The sequence below is a fragment of the Myotis nattereri genome (assembly GCF_964212035.1).
Source record: "Myotis nattereri genome assembly, chromosome: 1".
Lineage (NCBI taxonomy): Eukaryota > Metazoa > Chordata > Mammalia > Chiroptera > Vespertilionidae > Myotis > Myotis nattereri.
Genome location: NC_138075.1, coordinates 46,293,855 through 46,312,615, shown reverse-complemented (window position 1 = coordinate 46,312,615; position 18,761 = coordinate 46,293,855). Strand labels below are relative to the sequence as shown.

General features: G+C 39.6%; 2 protein-coding genes across 2 annotated transcripts in view; one reads left to right on the top strand and one right to left on the bottom strand.

Moving 5' to 3' along the window:
• SLC24A1 (solute carrier family 24 member 1) overlaps positions 1-7,109 on the top strand; it is a gene marked incomplete at both ends in the record, with an annotated part of 29,693 nt that extends 22,584 nt beyond the window's left edge. Inside the window, 5 exons of the mRNA XM_081094289.1 lie at positions 3,402-3,549; positions 3,757-4,124; positions 4,854-4,943; positions 5,779-5,945; positions 6,860-7,109. Of these exons, the coding sequence (XP_080950415.1) occupies positions 3,402-3,549; positions 3,757-4,124; positions 4,854-4,943; positions 5,779-5,945; positions 6,860-7,109 (1,023 nt within the window). The remainder of the gene's footprint in view (positions 1-3,401; positions 3,550-3,756; positions 4,125-4,853; positions 4,944-5,778; positions 5,946-6,859) is intronic.
• A 5,343-nt stretch (positions 7,110-12,452) lies between these two features.
• The window catches only part of DENND4A (DENN domain containing 4A), a 107,202-nt gene continuing 100,893 nt past the window's right edge, over positions 12,453-18,761 (bottom strand). Inside the window, exons 29-35 of the mRNA XM_081094276.1 lie at positions 18,166-18,364; positions 17,483-17,737; positions 16,276-16,393; positions 16,128-16,154; positions 15,504-15,666; positions 15,260-15,324; positions 12,453-13,813 (exon numbers count right to left, since the gene is read on the bottom strand). Coding sequence (XP_080950402.1) covers positions 13,677-13,813; positions 15,260-15,324; positions 15,504-15,666; positions 16,128-16,154; positions 16,276-16,393; positions 17,483-17,737; positions 18,166-18,364 — 964 coding nt within the window. The 3' untranslated portion in view covers positions 12,453-13,676. The remainder of the gene's footprint in view (positions 13,814-15,259; positions 15,325-15,503; positions 15,667-16,127; positions 16,155-16,275; positions 16,394-17,482; positions 17,738-18,165; positions 18,365-18,761) is intronic.

Below are 18,761 nucleotides of genomic sequence, written 5' to 3'. Positions count from 1 at the left end.
AGCCTCTTCCCAGGTAGAGGAGTGTGAGAGACCCAGGGAAGGACTTGTTGACCAAAAAGTCTTCCTTCCTGAAGGTCTGAGGTTCATTCCTCTGGGGTAAGCATTGGAAGATGAGATACTTCATGGGGCCAGTTAATTCACCATTACACCTGAGTGTGAGTCAGAGAACATATACAAGAATGTGTTGCCAACTGTCACCTGCTGTAAAAACATAAGAAAAAACTGTTAGGGGTCTCCCAGCAACTTAGGGACGGTGAGACCAGTCAGCTTAACATGCCAGGGGCGGGTGCTGGGGAAAGGCCTGGGAACCTTCCAAGGCATCTTGGCCTTGTCCACTGGGCTTCCTGCGTTCTGATACTGCTGTCTTTACAGCCTCAGCCTCTCCCACCTGCTATAGCCAAACTGGACTTCTTGTTTCCATGCTTTTCTACCTGGGCCCAGACAGTTTCCTCCCCCTAGAATGCCTTTTCCTCCTTCTCCAGATACCCTAACCTGCCTCCAGGCAAGTGCAAATGCCTCCTTTGCCATAAGGCTTCCCCACCATCCAATCTGAATGCCTATGGTATATTGTTCCTCTCCCAGGGCTCTTATCAATAATGCCTTCCTTGTACTCTGTCTCTTAGCTCCCCTGCTAGGTGGTGAGGTTCCTGAAGGCAGGATCCAATTCTGAGTCATCTCTGTTTCCCCCACAGAGAGAAACTCAGGGCACAATAAGGGTCGAGTGACTGGCAATAAATTAACAATCAGTTTGCAGGTTCCATTGCTTTTTTTTAATTATTTTTTTTTAAACTTGACACTCAGAAGCACTCGATTATATCTTATCCTTAAGCCAGCAATTTGGGTTCAGGTCTAAGACATTTTCATGGTATCATGAGTGTCCCGAGTAGGTCCCGGACAGCCAGCTCAATTAAAAGGGATTAAGAGGAACCCCAGCGCAGGAAGTGAAGGTTGGTGTCACTAGGAGCTGGTCCTAGGCCTGAGAAGGTATCTGTGACCCTGGAGGCTTCTCAGTCCATGTCTGGCTCTCCCTCACATCCCCTCCTCTGTGTGCATGCTTTCCTAGTAGCCTGGCTCCATTTGCTTCCTTATTAGCTCACACAGCCCTAAAATACTACCCTAGTTCTCAGTCTACAGGGGGGATCAACTAGTGATTGGCTCCTTGTCACAGAAGAGAGAAAACTCGTTCAAACCAGGTCATGGGGCAGGGATCCAGCCTGTGTCCAATCAGCTGTGGCAGGGAAAGGGGGGGGGGGGTGCTATGACTTCAACAAAGAAGAAGGGATGTTAGGGGTGGCAGTTTTTAGAGAAGAGGGTACAGGCTGGGCAGACACTCCCATACTTATGGATTTAAAGGACTTGTCGTCTTCTCCAGGAAACCTCTCCTGATGGGGCTGTGAGGGAGGCAGGAATGACTTCAGACTAAAATCTCACTCTTCATTCCAAATTCAAAGCAAAACCTTACAGAGACTAATATTTGACTTCATCAGGGGTTCTTAACCCTGGCTGCATAATAGAACAATTTGGGGAAGCTTAAAAAATGCCCAGGCCCCCCAAAATGCCCAGGCCCCATCCTCAGTCAATTAAGCCAGAATATCTTGGTTGGGCATGAATGTTTTTAAAGTCTCCAGGTGACTTTAATATGCAGCGGAGTTTGAGACTCACTGAGCATCCCTTGGGGATGGGCTATGTCATGAAATTTGTTACAGAAAACGTACTCCATGAGCACACCGTCCAGGCCATTTGCTCGTTTGGTTCAGCACATTGTTATAGTTAGTTGAGAGCCTAATCTGAGGACCCTCAGAGTCAATGGCTTTAGACTGCATGGAATCAGTCCATGGTTCCCAAACACTGGGCTGCAGATGGACTTGTTGGGAGCACTTGTGAGCAAGTTAAAATAGATTCCTGGCTTCCAGTCCCAAATATTCTAATTCAGTTGGTCCAGGTGGGGCAAGGAAATGCGTATTTGTTTCTTTCTTTTTTTTAAGATTTTAAAATTGATTTTTAAAGAGAGAAGAAGGGAAAGGAAGAGAGAAACATCAATTTGAATGCAAAACATTGATCCTCCCCGGGATCAAGCCTGCAACCCAGGCACGTGCCCTGACTGGGAATGTTAAGGGGAACCTTTCGGTGCATGGGATAACGCAACCAACTGAGCCACGCCGGCCAGGGGAGAAATGTGTATTTGTTTTTTTTGTGTTTTTTTTAAAAATATATTTTATTGATTTTTTTTTTTTACAGAGAGGAAGGGAGAGGGATAGAGAGTTAGAAACATCGACGAAAGAGAAACATCGATCAGCTACCTCCTTCACACCCCTAACTGGGGATGTGCCCGCAACCAAGGCACATGCCCTTGACCAGAATCGAACCTGGGACCCTTCAGTCCGCAGGCCGACGCTCTATTCACTGAGCCAAACCAGTGAGGGCAGAAATGTGTATTTGTAATAAGCTTCCTACACTGTAAGGTTTGGGAACCAAAGATCTCATTTGGCCCTGGCATTTGCAAAACAGGGTAGGTTGGTGGTTAAAAGGCCAAGAGTTGGACTATCCATATTCAAATCCCAACTTTATCACAAACTGTGTGGATCATGGGCAAGTTATTTAACTACTCTGTACCCTAGTTTTTCCATCTATCAGATGGGTTAAATTCTATCTATATCATTAATTAATTGCTCATGAAACATAGTAATTGCTAACTATTATTATTATTATAATATCACTTAGCATGATGCCTGGCACATATAAGCCATCAATAAGTAGGTATTATCATCAATTTATACTTATGATGTAATATAACAGTTTAGGAGTTTAGTGGACACAGCAATGTTATATAATCACCAAAAGTTATCATGCAATATTAATGGAAACATGCCTAAGATAAGGAAGCTGATAATCCCATTAAACTCTGTGCAGTGCTCTATGTTCAGGTTTAGAAGCCTCCTCGTGGGATATAAGCTAATTAGAATGAGTTCACCAAGCTGGGGATGAGGCTCCAGGCCATTATATGGGGGGATGACAGAAGGACCTGGGTATCTCTAATGCAGGGAAGAGCGCTGTCTTGTGGAAGAGTGATTAGCTTTGTTCTATGCATCTCCACAGAGTAAACCTAGACACAGAGGGTAGCTCCTTGGTATACATATGAACTTCAAACCAAGCAGAGTTGCCAAAGATGACAGAAGTTCTTCCGGTGAGTTTTCCATCCCTGGAAATGCTCAAATAAAGACTAAACAACCACTGGGTAGGAATGTTGTGAAGGGGAATTTTGCTGAGTAATTGCACTAGTTTTCTCCTTGTACATGAGTTTTTAGCTATATTCTGAGAGAACAACAATAAAAATAATAGGAAGAAACTGGGAAAGAAAACAAGCAGAGAAGTTACGGTAATCGGTTGGCTTTGGATTGCAGGAAGGAGATGTGGCTGGAGCTGAGAGCACAGGTGCAATGACAGGCAAAGAGGTTGAAGCTCCTGGTGAAGGTGAAAATGGAGGTGAAACTCAGCTAGAAGGTGAAGGTGAAACTGAAGCAGAAGGGAAAGGAGACAATGAAGGTGAAGGTGAAATCCAAGCAGAAAGAAAAAGAAATGATGAAAGTGAAGCTGAACTCCAAACAGAAGGAGATGCTGGTGAAGTGAAAGGTGACACCGAAGAGCAGGGATTCAATGCTGGAAATCAAGGTGAAACCAGAAGTGATGAGAAAGGTACACATGGTGAAGGGGGAGGTGATGGAGGTGATGGTGAACATGAAGAGAACAAGAGTGAAGTCCAAGCAGAAATAAAAGAAAATAATGAAGGTGAAGGTGAACTCCCAGCAGAAGGAGAAGATGGCAAAATGAAAGGTGATGGTGAAACCAAAGAGCAGGACTTCATTGCTGAAAATCAAGGTGAAGCCAAAAGTGTTGAGAAAGGTACAAATGGTGAAGGAGGAGGCGATGGAGGTGACAGTGAAGATGAAGATGAAGATGAGGATGAGGATGAGGATGAGGATGAGGAAGAAGAGGAGGAAGAGGAAGAAAATGAGGAGCCTTTGTCGCTGGAGTGGCCTGAGACCCGGCAGAAGCAGGCTATTTACCTCTTCCTCCTGCCCATTGTGCTCCCACTGTGGCTGACAGTGCCCGACGTCCGGAGGCTGGTGAGTTTGCCCAGCCATACCCTGGCCTAGACTGTCTATCCCCAGAGAGGCTTTCCACCCAAGAGGAGGGAGAGGACAGGGTCAACCAGCTTGGCACGGCTCAACCACAGAGAGGATTTGGGTTGGAATTCGCAGCTCTGGCGGGGACCATGCACCTAGGGGGACATGGGCCTGTGAGGCCCTAGAATGTGCTTACTTCCACCTCTATAAGCAATGTGAACTAGTCCCGCCTTGACTGTTTCAGGATTCTGATTTTAATATAGGAATGATGCCACCCCACCCCACCATATTTCACAGGGTTACTGTGAAAACCCAAGGCGATAAGTGCCATTTCTTCCCAGCATCCTATTAACAGGGAAAAATCTGACTAGCATACCCCACCCAAAGGCTGTCCATATTCTGTCTCTGGGTCTGGAGAGGGTAGGGCAGAGAGAAGTTGCAGAAGCCAAATCAAATACCCAGATCGGCTTGGTTCTGGGCAAGCAAATAGCTCTTCAGTTTGGTGACTACTGAACACCCTACTGACTGTACTCCCTTGTGGGCCACCAACCCCATCCTTTCCCTGCTATGTCAAGGTCCTCACTGGAAACAGATTTCAGCCCACACATCTCTGGATCCTCTCCATCATCCCCCAGCAGATCTCATCACTGATTCTGGGGCTCTCTCAAAAGGGCCAAAGACCTTTAGCCTCTGAAACTCACTTCTTTTTCTTTTCATACTTTCACATAGGAGTCTAGAAAGTTCTTTGTTATCACCTTCCTGGGATCCATCCTGTGGATAGCCATATTCTCGTACCTTATGGTGTGGTGGGCTCACCAGGTGAGTAAAAAGCAGGAACTAAATCCTGTGTCAGCAAGTGGAAAGGCTTTTTTCCTTCAGGGTGAATTTCCAGTACTTAGGGAATGGTGAGCATCAAGTGCATTTGTAGTTTCTACATTGTTGGCAAAGACGGCCTTTTTATTCCAGTGAATGTGGTACTTTTCAAGTGTGGCTTTCCTTACATTCACATGCAGCGTGACATAGAAGGCCCTTCACAATCTGCTCATCACCCTGTTCCCTTTCTCTGTCATGCATCTCCCCCTCGTCCCCACCTGGTGAATTGTACACACTCGTGAGAGCAAGCACAGTTTTGCCCTGTCTCTGGCATTTTAATCCTCTGAGTGCCCATGGCTTTTCTGTTCTACCTGGAATATTGCACTAGCACAGAGCTGTAATCGTTGTTTATAATCTTTTTTCCTTCACTAGGCCGAGAGTAGGGTCAGTGTTGTACTGCTCATACTTTTCTCTCCAGCTCTTAGTTCCTGGCACATAGCAGGTGTCCATGGTTCTGGAAATAGAAATGTGACATGAACAGATCTTTGGAGGGGCAGTTCTTTTAGAAGCAGAGGTACTGTTGTTTGAATGTCAGTGACAGGTGGTATTAGAGATGGACTTTTAGTCCATCTTAGATAAGAGCAGGGTCATACCCTGAAGCCTTGAGCAGGGGCCCCATCTCCCCAGCTGTCAGTTCCGCCATGACCCGGCCTTGCTCAGGCCACGGGAGTGTGCTGAGCTCCATGGGAGGTGTTGGGTTTGCACAAAGCAGTATGTGGAAGAGCCTCAGATTTTCCACTTGCTGTTGCCGTGGTTTCTTATTGCTGTTACTGTTTATCAGGTTGGTGAAACAATAGGGATTTCTGAAGAGATTATGGGTTTGACGATCCTGGCAGCAGGCACATCAATTCCTGACCTGATCACCAGTGTGATTGTTGCTCGGAAAGGCCTGGGAGACATGGCCGTGTCAAGCTCTGTGGGCAGTAACATATTTGATATCACCGTGGGGTGAGTGGCAAAGTTGCTTTTTAAGGAATATTAAGTAAGACTGGAAAACCTTGTGTTGGCTCTGTTCACTGGTTTTCTGCTTCATTCATTATACATAGAATAAAAGGGCATTTAAAGTATTAGTTTCTATAAGGCAACAAAGTATTCTCCCTTCATTAATCACAGACAGATGAGATAATAGAACTAAAATGCTGCCTGAAATGTAACTGACTGAAATTTATAGATGAGTTGAAAAATGAAGTCCATTAAATTCCATTACTAAATACAGTCAAATGCTCTGCTCACTGACCTGCAAGGTGGTGGAGGTGGGGTTGGGACAATGACTCAGTCTCACTTCCTGATGTTCTTGTTCCTTTGCTTTTGGGTTCCTGCCAGCTCTAAAAGCATTTTGTATAAACAAGCAAATGCTGCATCCTGCTGCACCCATTCCCTCACCTGGCCTATTTTCATTTCCCTAGTCATGTCCTGGACTTGAGTGGTGGCTTTGGTTTCATTACTTTGAATTTGTGTGTATGGGTGGGGCCGGGAAAGGGCATAGGAGAGCCCTATCCCTAAGTAATTTAAAGGAATGCTATCCTGAGCTGGGCCTTATCATAAAAATTTAGAGATTAGAGTCACACATCAACAGATCTGGTTAGTCATACAAAAGTCATTTGGTATGAAGAAAAAATAGCCAGACCTAGAAAACTTCAGTTCCAATCCAGGCTCTCCCAGTTAGCTGTGAGCCCAAGGGCATGTAATTGAACTTTCTTGAACCTTGGTATCCTCTTCTGTGAAATGGGGCTAATATTTCCTGCTCTATTTCATAGATTATGTGTATGTAAAAATGAGTGCTTTGTAAATTGTAAAATACAGTTTAAGTATATGTGATGATTAGAAACATGAAAAATACTCATTGTTTCTTCATCTCGCAGTCTGCCTGTTCCCTGGTTGCTTTTCTCTCTTATCAATGGACTACAGCCTGTTCCAGTCAGCAGCAATGGCTTGTTCTGTGCCATCGTCCTGCTTTTTCTCATGCTCCTGTTTGTGATCTCTTCAATTGCATCGTGCAAATGGAGAATGAACAAGATCCTGGGCTTCACAATGTTCCTCCTTTACTTTATATTCCTGATAATCAGTGTGATGTTAGAAGATCGAATCATATCCTGTCCTGTATCTATCTGAGTCAGTCACTGTTGCTCAAAGCGGACATGGATCAGAAAACCATGGCAGAAGTTACTGTACCTCTTGGCACATTGGTGAATGAACATGATCCAGGAGAGTGAACTGAGAGGCTGGGAGCATCTGATGTCAATGTGATACAGGAGTGAAGGTTATCGTTGGGAACACCTGCAGCTCATTGTGATTAAAAATCTCACTTCTGGGGTCGGGGAGTGCATGGAGTTCCAACCCTTACTGCTACAGACACTGTCACATGGACTCCAGTAAAAGGACCCCTGGAGTCAGAGGGTTTTCTACATGAGATACCTGGAGGCTTGGGACAGGCACAGTAAGACAAGCCACCAAGCTCACGTGTTCCTGATTACTAAAGGGCGGCTGATCCAAAAGATGCAGATGTGGTCTCTAGCTGAGCCTCCTGGCTCCTGCCCCAAGCACATGCTGCACTTCACTGTCTCCTCTTTTTCTGTTCCAAACATGAGGTTCTACCAGGTTTGTAATCATCACTGGTTCAGTTACTGGTGAGTTTAAGAGCTAAGGCTATAGGAAAAAATGAAATATAACAGGAATCAATTATCATTAGTAAGATGTGTACCAATATTTTATAGCTTAAAAGGATTACATTAGCTCTTATTGCATTTCTGAAAAGTGAAATTAAAATGAGTAACCCAAGAAATTAAAATTTGTAATTTGCCCTTGAATTGGCAGTCCTGGATATGAGAGAAGGAAAACTACTCTAAGGGCTATTTAAAAATATGTACTTATTAGAAAATCCAAGTTAGTGTTGTCTCCATCAAGTGGTCTCCTTGAGGGATTAGACATGTAACACAGTGGTTGGTCCTGGCTCTGCCCCTCCAGCATATTCTCACCCAACAGCACAGCTGCTCCTAGTGAGTGAGAAGGTAGAGTTCGGTCAGTAGAGCCAAGTCTGGTTTATAAAGTAAGAGATCCAGTGGGGCAAGGCCACTTTTGCATATTAACCCAGATGGGATTATAAAGCAAGAAGATGGATGTCTTATGTGGCTTACAAGTGGGGATTAAGGCAATCACAAAGGAGAAATCCCAAAAATGCTTAGCACAATGGCAACACAGTGAGAACAAAAGTATTTCTACTTCCAAGATAGCTAGTGTAAAGGACACTTGTTTTTAAAAAGTGTGTGGTTATTTAAACATTTCATGTGGAATTTGAAGTGCTTGTATATTAAATACCAATGCTTACTGCTTTTACTAGCATCAAGTTAAGGGACACATGAGAAATGAAACAGTTCTATGTCCCTGCTTTCAGAGCAAAGGGAGCTGAGGGGACTGTAGACGATGATGGTAAATAGAGCTTTCGTTACATGAGAGAGGATTCACTGAAGACTAGAAGATAGCAGGACAGATGTGATATGAAAAAAAAATCAAACATTTTGGTGTTGATGGGCTGCGTTCAAAGAAAGTACTTCAGTCCATAATCCATCTTTAGTTTGCGTTAATTTAACTAATGGCCTCACTACCCCAGGAATCATGTTCTTTAGAAATGACTTTTATTCAGTTTCAATAAATTGTGAGTCTCACTGGTATTTTATAAACATGGTCAGAATGCTCCAGAGAAGACTGATGAAGAATATGGAGTCATATTCAAATTCCATATTCTGAAGTTATCCTCATTCCTGATGCTGCTGCAGTGCCCCGTCTCCACATGCCATGACCTAAGAACAGGAAGGAGATCCCAATGCCAACTCTGGGCGCTAACCTGGTTTCTGCAGCCTATTCCAGCTAGCCGCGGGGCATTCCTCCCCACTGATGGCCAGGGACCTGGCGCTCTTCCCCAGAATGACTCAATGGGGAGTGATGGACAGTGAAATGTTCTGTAATGATAAAGCTGCTTCATGATTAAAATTAACTCTAATGATCTAACAACCTTTTCCTAATCAGTGTACTGAATTTTTGGCATTTCTCTTTGCCTAGAAAGGAAGTTTTGGTAAGTTTACACTATGACAGAAAGGGTTAAGCATATAAAATGAAAGCTGGGTTTTGATGGGTGAGAAGGAATTCAAGAGGGAAAGGAGAGAAAGATTTCTGGGAGATGAAAAACTTATGTAACTTGTAAAAGATGCTTGGAAGTTAAAATTTTTGTCAAACATTTACAGATCTATAATTTATTAAAATTGTGCTGTTTTAGAGATGAAATACCATCTTAAAATGTCAACATAATGTTGAGATGGTCCTTTCATTTGACAGGCAGATGTGATACGAAAAGATAGCAGGACAGAATACAGAATAATCTGTATTCTAGATCGTTCGTTCAGTCTAGACAGTCCAAACTGTCCCCACAAGGGTTTCTGAATTGGAAGACTGGCTGAAAGGATGGTTTCTTCTTCATTCCCCATGAAGTTGCATTTTCTTGATGGACTTGGGCCAAATTTCTAGTAATGTGAAACTTGTTCTAATTTAATGGGTTAAAATTCTATATGGTACCAGAAAAAAAGGCTACATTCCAAACTTATGAAAATTAGTATATGTTTAAATTGTTACTATACACTGCGAACAATATATTGCACTCTCATCTGAAAATGTTTCTATCAAATTATAGGCTTGGCCTTTTATAACACTGTCTATAGCCAGCAGTTCTCAACCTGTGGGTCGCGAACAATGAAAATACATCCTGCATATCAGATATTTACATTACGATTCATAACAGTAGCAAAATTACAGTTATGAAGTAGCAACGAAAATAATTTTATGGTTGGGGGGGTCACCACAACATGAGGAACTGTATTAAAGGGTCGCGGCACTAGGAAGGTTGAGAACCACTGGATACCATAATTATCATTTATTTAAAGATTGAATACCAAAAGCAGCCAGAATTGGAATGTAATATTCTGGGCAAAGCCTAGTAGATACAATTGAAGAGCTGGTCGACCTTATGTGTCAGAGAATACCTTTGGTTCTGACCCCTTTTTTGTGGGCAGGTCCTGCTGCAGGTGGGGACTGGTCTCTATAAAAGACACAGAGAGCTCATGATCAGGCTGTCTATCCCTGGGGAAGGGGGATCACTAGAACCAGCAGGACACCCTGGCCTAAGGCTGCCCACACACCACGGCACTGCTTCTGCTCTTCAGCTCTTCCCTGTGATGAGCAGGTAAAACCTGGAGAATTTCATTTAAAGAAAATTTCAACCGTTGCTCTGGTGGTCTATCACAGTACTGTGTTTGAAAAGAAAATCATTACATACAAAAGGAGGGCGCCATCCACATGAACAGCAACTGTGGAAAGGGCCACAGTAACTTTATCAGATGAGTTTGTTACCATCTCAGAGCATAAGCCCAAGCACACAGATTTTTTTGAATCAGAGTCAGAAATTCCTATGTGAATTTGTACACTGTTGATTTTGTAAACAAGAATAATTAAGCCAGCAAATGTACTGTGAGGCCGGAGGAAGAGGGTAGTGTGAAGGTTTAAAAAGAAGATACCAAATACTGAGGATATGAAGGCCAACTGGTGTGCAGCTGCTACAGAACTCGATTCTGAAGTAAAACTCAGCCTTGTGTCTAAACAGAAAGGGCAGAGAATACAAACTCGAGCACAAAGGTGGGCCAAGCGCAGTCTGCTCTTTCCCTTCCTGCTCTGAGATAAAGTGCCTGGAAGCAGCTTTCAAGTTCTAGTGGGAGATAAAAACAAAGCTGGGCTGTCACACGTTACCATACAAATGGGCATTTTCTTACCATATACTTACAAAGTATTTAGAATCCAACATAGCAGCCTTCTATATACAGTAGGCTAACAACTGTTAGTTGCACTAAAATATCATAGTAATTACCAGCATAAAGTTAAATTAGTATTTGTCACCTGAAATGCAGAACCAACATTTGCAGGGATCATTTCTCTACATACAAAAATGGAAGACATATTAGAAAATCTTACAAAACAGGCAGGTGATTTTAGGGTTTTAAAGCAAACAACAACAACAACAACACACAAAAACAACACACACAAATACAAAAATCCTCCAAACAATCACGAAAGACAAAAATCAGAATGTGAACAAGCTGCACAACTCCCTGACAATAGGATGAAAAGCTGAATATCTAAATATGATATAAAATACAAGTGTGTGACATTCAAAACACAATTGAAAAAAGTAGTAAAGTTATACCAGGATACAGAATGATTTATTTTCAACTATTAAACATATAACAAAACTAAGGGTAAGAAAATCAGAGACAGGTAATGTAGCAAAGGGCATTTCTCTCCAACACAATTGGCCATGATTCTCCAAAATGTATGGTCAACAGAGAAAAAAACAGAAGGAAAGAATGCATAAGAGTTATTTTAAAGGATGATCATATTTTAATTTTGTTTTGAAGAGTTTACTGCTTCCTTTTCATGGTTCAGAGTATATTTTAAGACTAAATTTGTGTAAATAATATTCCTTGGGGATTAAAAGTAGGGGAAACAAAACCCAACCAAAAGCAGAAATAAAACTATGTGTGGGGGGAGGAGATGCAAATTACATTCACTTTTCCAAATAAGTTTGACCCATGAAGAATGGGCTTTACCTCACCGTTTTGGGTCAGATTTGAAATAAAAGAACTGTGATTCATATTGTGTTAAAGGTAGGTAAACAATAGTGAAAGCTGTTCTTATAAGGGAAACAAACCAACCAACAGACAACAACAAAAGCCAGAATAGAACCCCAGAATCCTGTTTGGAGGGATGTTTGTGGGCAATGCCAAAAGTCTCACCTATCACATATTTCTCACTAGACAACTTACAAGTGATTTAGAACAGCAGTCGCCAACCAGTGGTCCGAGAGGTCCGAAAGGTTGGCGACCACTGATTCAGGTAGAAAACATAAGACGCAGTATGTGAAGCTTGGATTTGAATAGTAGAGGACAAAATTGGAGTGGTATTTACAAAGGAGAGGCAGACACGTGCATAGCACCAGATTTTTCAAGTAAGCAAGTTCAGCCCCAAACTAACTGAACTAAAATTTTACATTTTTAAACTCTTCCTGTTATTTTCCAGAGTAGAAGAAAGCTGTGAAATGTTTCAGCTTCGTGATATTCACTAACAGTGTGAACTCAAAAGGTGGTTTTCTGTAGCTGAGCTGAAAGTCTCAGGACTTCATGTTATCCCCAGTCCAAATGTCCTGGACTCTACTGGCTTTATACACATAAACTGGGACCACCCATTTTTTTCTTTGAAATTGGCTAGAGAATTCCTTCCTTAATGACAAGGTATGCAAACATACACACGTATTGAAAATCTATAAATAATTCTAACAGCCAAAGAATACTTTTGATCAGAATTACCCAAAGAAAGTGAAATTAGAAATGAGATTAAAAATATATTTTAGAGTCTACTCATGATGCTTAAATATTCAATTTATTGTCTGATTTCTGGACTTTACATTCCATAAACTTCAGATTCTGAAGGCTTATTGAAAAAGCCAATTTCCTCAATATGGGAAATTCTCTCTGACTTTACTTTTAGAGAGTTATTACTTTTCTACTTTTGAAAAAAAATTGAATATTTATATCTGTATATAATATTAACCGAAAACTCCAGTAGGCCATATTCCCGATAAATACAGTACAATTTGCATCATACCCAATATTTTAGACATTAAGGTTAAAATCTGGAATAGAGTATATTGTCTGACATATTTCCCAACATAAATATTTATGTAGATATTAAAATTTAAACTGATTTTTGGCTTTGTAAGCTATTTCCCCTGTGGACTGTATGTATCTATTAGCAGTAGAGAAATTTTGGAATTGTGGTATGCTGACCCTGATTTTGCAGAAACAGACTTGGAACCTCTGGGGCTCTCCTTCCACAAGGCTCGATGAGTCAGTCTGGGCAGTGCACACCCTTGTCATGACTCACTCACTGCCGTTAGGCGTAGGAGTACTAACATGCAATTCCAGGACAACACAGACACTAGCACTGACATTTTTTTAATCATTCCCCCAAGTAATAAAAAAAATATAGATAGATAGATTTACATATAGAGATCTGCAGCTGTACTAGTTACTTCAAATAGCAGACAAGGAAAATAAGCACTTAATTGCTTGCTTTATAAGTTTAAGTTCATTTTAAGCTTGCTATATTAAGTTTAAAAATTAAAAAAATATCAACTTACTATAAACAATTTAAAATATGTATAATACAACTTCATGGTCAAAACATTTGACTAGTCTATGAAAACAGGAGATACTACATTAGTTCAAGTTTCATACATGAGTTTTCAATCTGTCTCTTACAAGAGAAACCATGAAAAGGTTGTTTTATTTTATGGGAACTAATTTTGTTTAGGGATTTCCCTGTCACAAAACTAACTGATTGTTACAGGGAAAGTAAAGGAAAAAAAGGAAAGGGGAAACAAAGTGGCTCTCTCCCTATTGGTCACTATTCTCCTTAAAATATTCTGTACATGAGCTATATGGACATTCTGAACCATTTACAAATTCATTTTCAAAAATTGAAGAAAAAAAGTTTAGAGTCTAAAAGTGTTATTTTATACACAGACTATACAATACATATTGAAAGTACACACACACACACACACACACACACACACACATCTTAAAGATAAGGTTCTCCAAAGGTTTTCCGACATTCCATCACTCCTGTACTCGGCGGTCTGTCACAGTTGTGTGTATTCTTGACTTGACTAGGTGTGAGACGATCGTATGCCATCTTGTATTCTTTATCAAATACATCTGAAAAAATTCACAAGAAACCAAGGCATAAAGAAATTTATATTTGATTTTGATAACAACCAGGTTTTGTAATACTACAGAACTGCAAAATTAAAGACCAAGAAGGAATCTTGAGGTCTTTTCTGACAACTAAAGGACCACAGAATTTCAGAACTGGAACATGGGAACTTTAGAGTCCATAGCTCTTTAACTCTTTAGAGTGAGATTACACAGAACAGTGAAATTTAAAGCTTTAAGATGCCAACTTTTAAAAATGATCCCCCCCCCCAAATTTTAAAACTGAGGTAAAATATATATAACATAAAATTTACCATCTTAACCATTTTTAATTGATTTTTTTTTTTTTTTAGGGAGAGGGAGAGGGATATCGATCTGTTGTTCCACTTATTTATGTTGATTCTTGTATGTGCCCTGACTGGGGATTTAACCTCAACCTTGATGTAATGGGACTATGCTCTAACCAACAGAGCTACACAGCCAGGGCTGCCATCTTAACCATTTTTAACTCTACAGTTCAGTGGTATTACATACATTCATAATGTGCAACCATTATAATCATCCATCTCCATAACTCTTTTCATCTTATAAAACAGAAACACTAAATACATTAAACAATAATTCCCCATTCTCCACTCCTCCAGCCCCTGGCAACTACCATTCTACTTTTTTCTCTATGACTGTGACTACTATAAGTACTTCATAAATGGACTCATATAGTATTTGACTTGTTGTGACTGGTTTATTTCACTTAACATAATGTCCTTAAGGTTCCATCCATATTGTACCATATGTCAGAATTTCCTTCTTTTTTAAGACTGAATAGTATTCCATTGTATGTATATACCACATTTTGTTTATTCACTCATACTTCAATGAACACTTGTTTCTACAGTTTAGCTATTATAAATAATGCTGCTATGAACATGGGTGCACAAATGTCTCCTTAAGACCCTCCTTTCAATTCTTTTGGGTATATATATCCAGAAGTGGAATTAATGGATTACATGGAAATTCTATTGTTACCTTTTTAAAAAATATTTTTATTGATTTTTTACAGACAGGAAGGGGAAGGGATAGAGAGTTAGAAACATCAATTAGAGAGAAACATCCATCAGCTGCCTCCTGCACACACCCCACTGGGGATGTGCCCGCAACCAAGGTACATGCCCTTGACCGGAATCGAACCTGGGACCTTTCAGTCCGCAGGCCGACACTCTATCCACTGAGCCAAACCGGTTAGGGCTATTGTTACCTTTATTATTAACATTACCAAAATATCAAAGTATCTCATATCAAAAAAATAAAAGAAAAAGTATATTATATGAATATACATTATTAAAATAATAAAGACAACCAACATAAAAACTATACAATATATTGAAAGTATGCACACACATATTTTTAATAATATATAAGTATTACATGTTAAATATTATGCAGAATTACCTATATCAATATTTTCTCTTCCCAGTGCCACAAGTGAGAGAAATAATATTTCTCTATATAAACTCCTGGGAGGGGGTGGGGGGAGAAGGGAAGAATGGAGAAGATAATTACTATGCATACAGTTTATTCATTTTCTACAAAAATTTTTATGCTAATATAAGCATGAGATATTCTAACAAATTACTAAGCAAACAACATTAATATGCCTAGAGGAACAATATGTTCATTTAAGATAATGACTTACCTCTGTCTTTTAAAATGAGGACATTTATTCAGTGTCTCTAAAATCTGACTCATTGGTCCATAGACATCATTCATTTTGATGCTTTTTACCATATTTTTCAATAGTTCCTGGCTAAATGAATTATCACCTTTTTGTAATAAATGGACCATTGGATATTTATGGGCTGTAAAAGAACCAAAGAGCAGTTGAAGGAAAATGTTCTTTGTAGAAAGGAAAATGTAATTAAGCAGCAACTGATAGCTGGCAAAGAAGTTACAAAGCACTAAAAATAAATGAAGGGCAATAGAAATCTTAAAATGAAGACAGAAAAAAGAAAATAAAAAAGATAAATAATGATAAAAATAGGCCGAAAGCTTTTTTGGCCTCAAAGACAAAACTTAAAAATACTGTTCTCCTTAATATAGCTCCTGGGGGAAGCAGCCCAGATGGAAACAAACAAAAATAAATATAAAGAAGAAGTTGGGATAAGCAATGTGCTAAAAGCAGAACTCTACAAAACACAACCCCTCCAGCACATATACGACACTACTAAAAAAACAAACCCAAAAAACACAAAATAAAAAATAAAAAAACCCTTGACCTCCATAGAAGATAAGCACTAAAAACATTAAACTTAACACTCACTCTCAAACAAAAGAGTACGATTTTGACCTGTAAGACAAAAAGTAGTATAGTAAAATAAAAGTCAGTTATACATTAGTTTAGGCTATTTAAAGTAAGTAGAGATTACTCTCATATAAAAAAAGCCAGCACATTCTATGATAGCACTTACTGTGGGCATTCCAGAGGATATACAAGGGCTGTCCTGGATCCTGATGTAATTTCATATTGTCCCATAACATTTGTATTAAAACATATTTACTATCTTCAGACATACAGTGGCGGGGAATCTGTGTTGAAGAATAAACAAACATTCATTAATGATCCTTACATAATGTTTTGTAAATATCTTATAAATAACCTTATAAATATTTTTTTTCGGATGTATGTGTGCAAGAGATAAAGAGAACAGCAAATGACCGGTCTGTATGCATTTTATATTGACTGAAGGAAGATGGGCTGAGTTGAGAATCTAATGATCTCTAAAGTAAAGTGATCTCTGCTCCGAAGCAGATTTTACAAAGTACTGAGATCTGTGAGAAAGGGTTGTGTGAAGGGCTAATCTCTACCAGCTTATGGCTGAAGGTCCAAACAAAGATAAACCAGGCAGGCCCGTTCTACATCAGCCCAAGACACTAGGACAGATAACTCTGACTGACTTAACCTTCAGACACTCATTCATCATGCACTGAAAATCCAAAATGTGTGCACAATCATCATAGATATAAAACACAAGAAGGAGAATGCAAGGTTTCTGAACTTAGAAGCTTTACAATTTTGTGGTGGTGATAGCATATGAAAAATAAAAACACTTTTATAGAACAACATATCAAAAATACAAATGAACATATAACAAACTGAATACCTAAATGTTAATCAAAAACCCAGAGTAAAGGAATGAAGAGAATGGTAGCACATGACTACAATATGAATTAGAGAGATCCTCTTAAAGAAGTGTCAGGCTTGTTTTTGAAGGAGGTATGAAACGTGAGTGGGGCCAACTCACAAACTCTTTTCATAAGAGTCATTCACAGTTAATTCTTGAGGCCATAATTAAAATGCAAGCCCTGGGGGATGAGGACACATTTGTAATACCTTAACTAATAATAATAAAAAAAAGAATAAAAATGTATTAATGATGAAAAAAATAAAATAAAATGCAAGCCCATTTTGTATAAATTTTACAAGAAGGCTAAAAAACATGAATTAGACTGAAAGAAGAAAAATTATTTGTAAACACAATTTAATCAGTCTTATTCATCTAATGATTAAGATGGTTATTAAAAATAGCATAAACATTACTTTTTTGTCATTAGGAATATGCAAACATTACAATGGTGACAATAGCATCGCCTTTTAGTTAATTTGTACTCTCATACCTTTGAATACTTGTTACAATGCTCAGAAGAAAGAATCAATCCAGGTAAGTTACTGGGCAAGTCAAGACGTCTAAAATACCACACCAGGTTCCAAAAAACAATTGGATGATGATCCACAAAGTCTGCCACTGTTATTGCATGATCGCCTTCATTTTCCAGTAAGCTTTCAAGTTCCTTCCATACTACTAAAGGACTGAGATATGGGACAGTGATAGGATCTGGACTTGGGAGGTGCCATTCTAATCCTAAAGAATCCTGTTGAATAAATAAAAACCATAAATGATAAGTATAAGATTTATGATACTAAGTCATTAAAAAATTTCCTGTCAATGTTTTCCATGTAAGTAGAAAGGTGCAATAATTGTATCATGGGACAAGAAACTCTCCTTGACAATAATAAAATTAAAGCTGGCCCTGGCCAGGTGGTTCAGTTGGTTGGGGCATCATCTGGTACACCAAAAAGATTGCTGGTTCGATTCCTGGTAGGGGCACATATGGGAGGCAACCGATGGATTCTCTCTTACACTGATGTTTCTCTCTCCCTCTCCCCCCCCTAAAATCAATAAACATATCCTCAGATGGAAATTTAAAAAAATTAAAGCTAATAAGGCTGTTTCAGACAAGGTGAACAAAATCATGTAAATGATCAATGTCCAAATTTTTAAAAACACCAAAATACATACTGTAGCTCCTTGTAAAGTAGTTGGCAGGCTGCCTGTAGGAATTAGCTTCTGCCCTCCAGTGTCTTCCTTATCCAAGGGACCGGAAGTACTGACACTCCTGGTCATTGGAAATATTGGACATTTTGATATAGCTGTTTTTGATCTATCAGCAGGGATCTGAATACTTCCGGCATATGTATTTTCCAGCCGTTTAGATTTGCTTGGGTATTGAAAAAAGAAAAAAGCATATCACTGTCTAGATTTACTTTATTTCTCTAGAAAGACCATATTCTTCTCTTTAGCATCAGTCCTGGGCATAGCAAAGTAAATCCAAGGAACTCAGGCTTCAGCTTGGAAAAAAGGCATATATTTTTAAGTAGTCTAGTCATGTTAAATTTCCTTTTTATCTAGTGCACTTTAAATATTCAAGAATCATTTAATTATTCAAACACAGTTAGTGGACAACTTTTATACAGCAGGCCCAGATAATATAAAGCAGAGAAAATAGGCATCTATTCTTTCAGCTAGTGGGAAGGGAGATTCCCACCTATTGTAAGCTAGTGGCAGTCAAAGTAAGGGCTACAACAGACATGTGATGAAAGATAGTGCACACACAG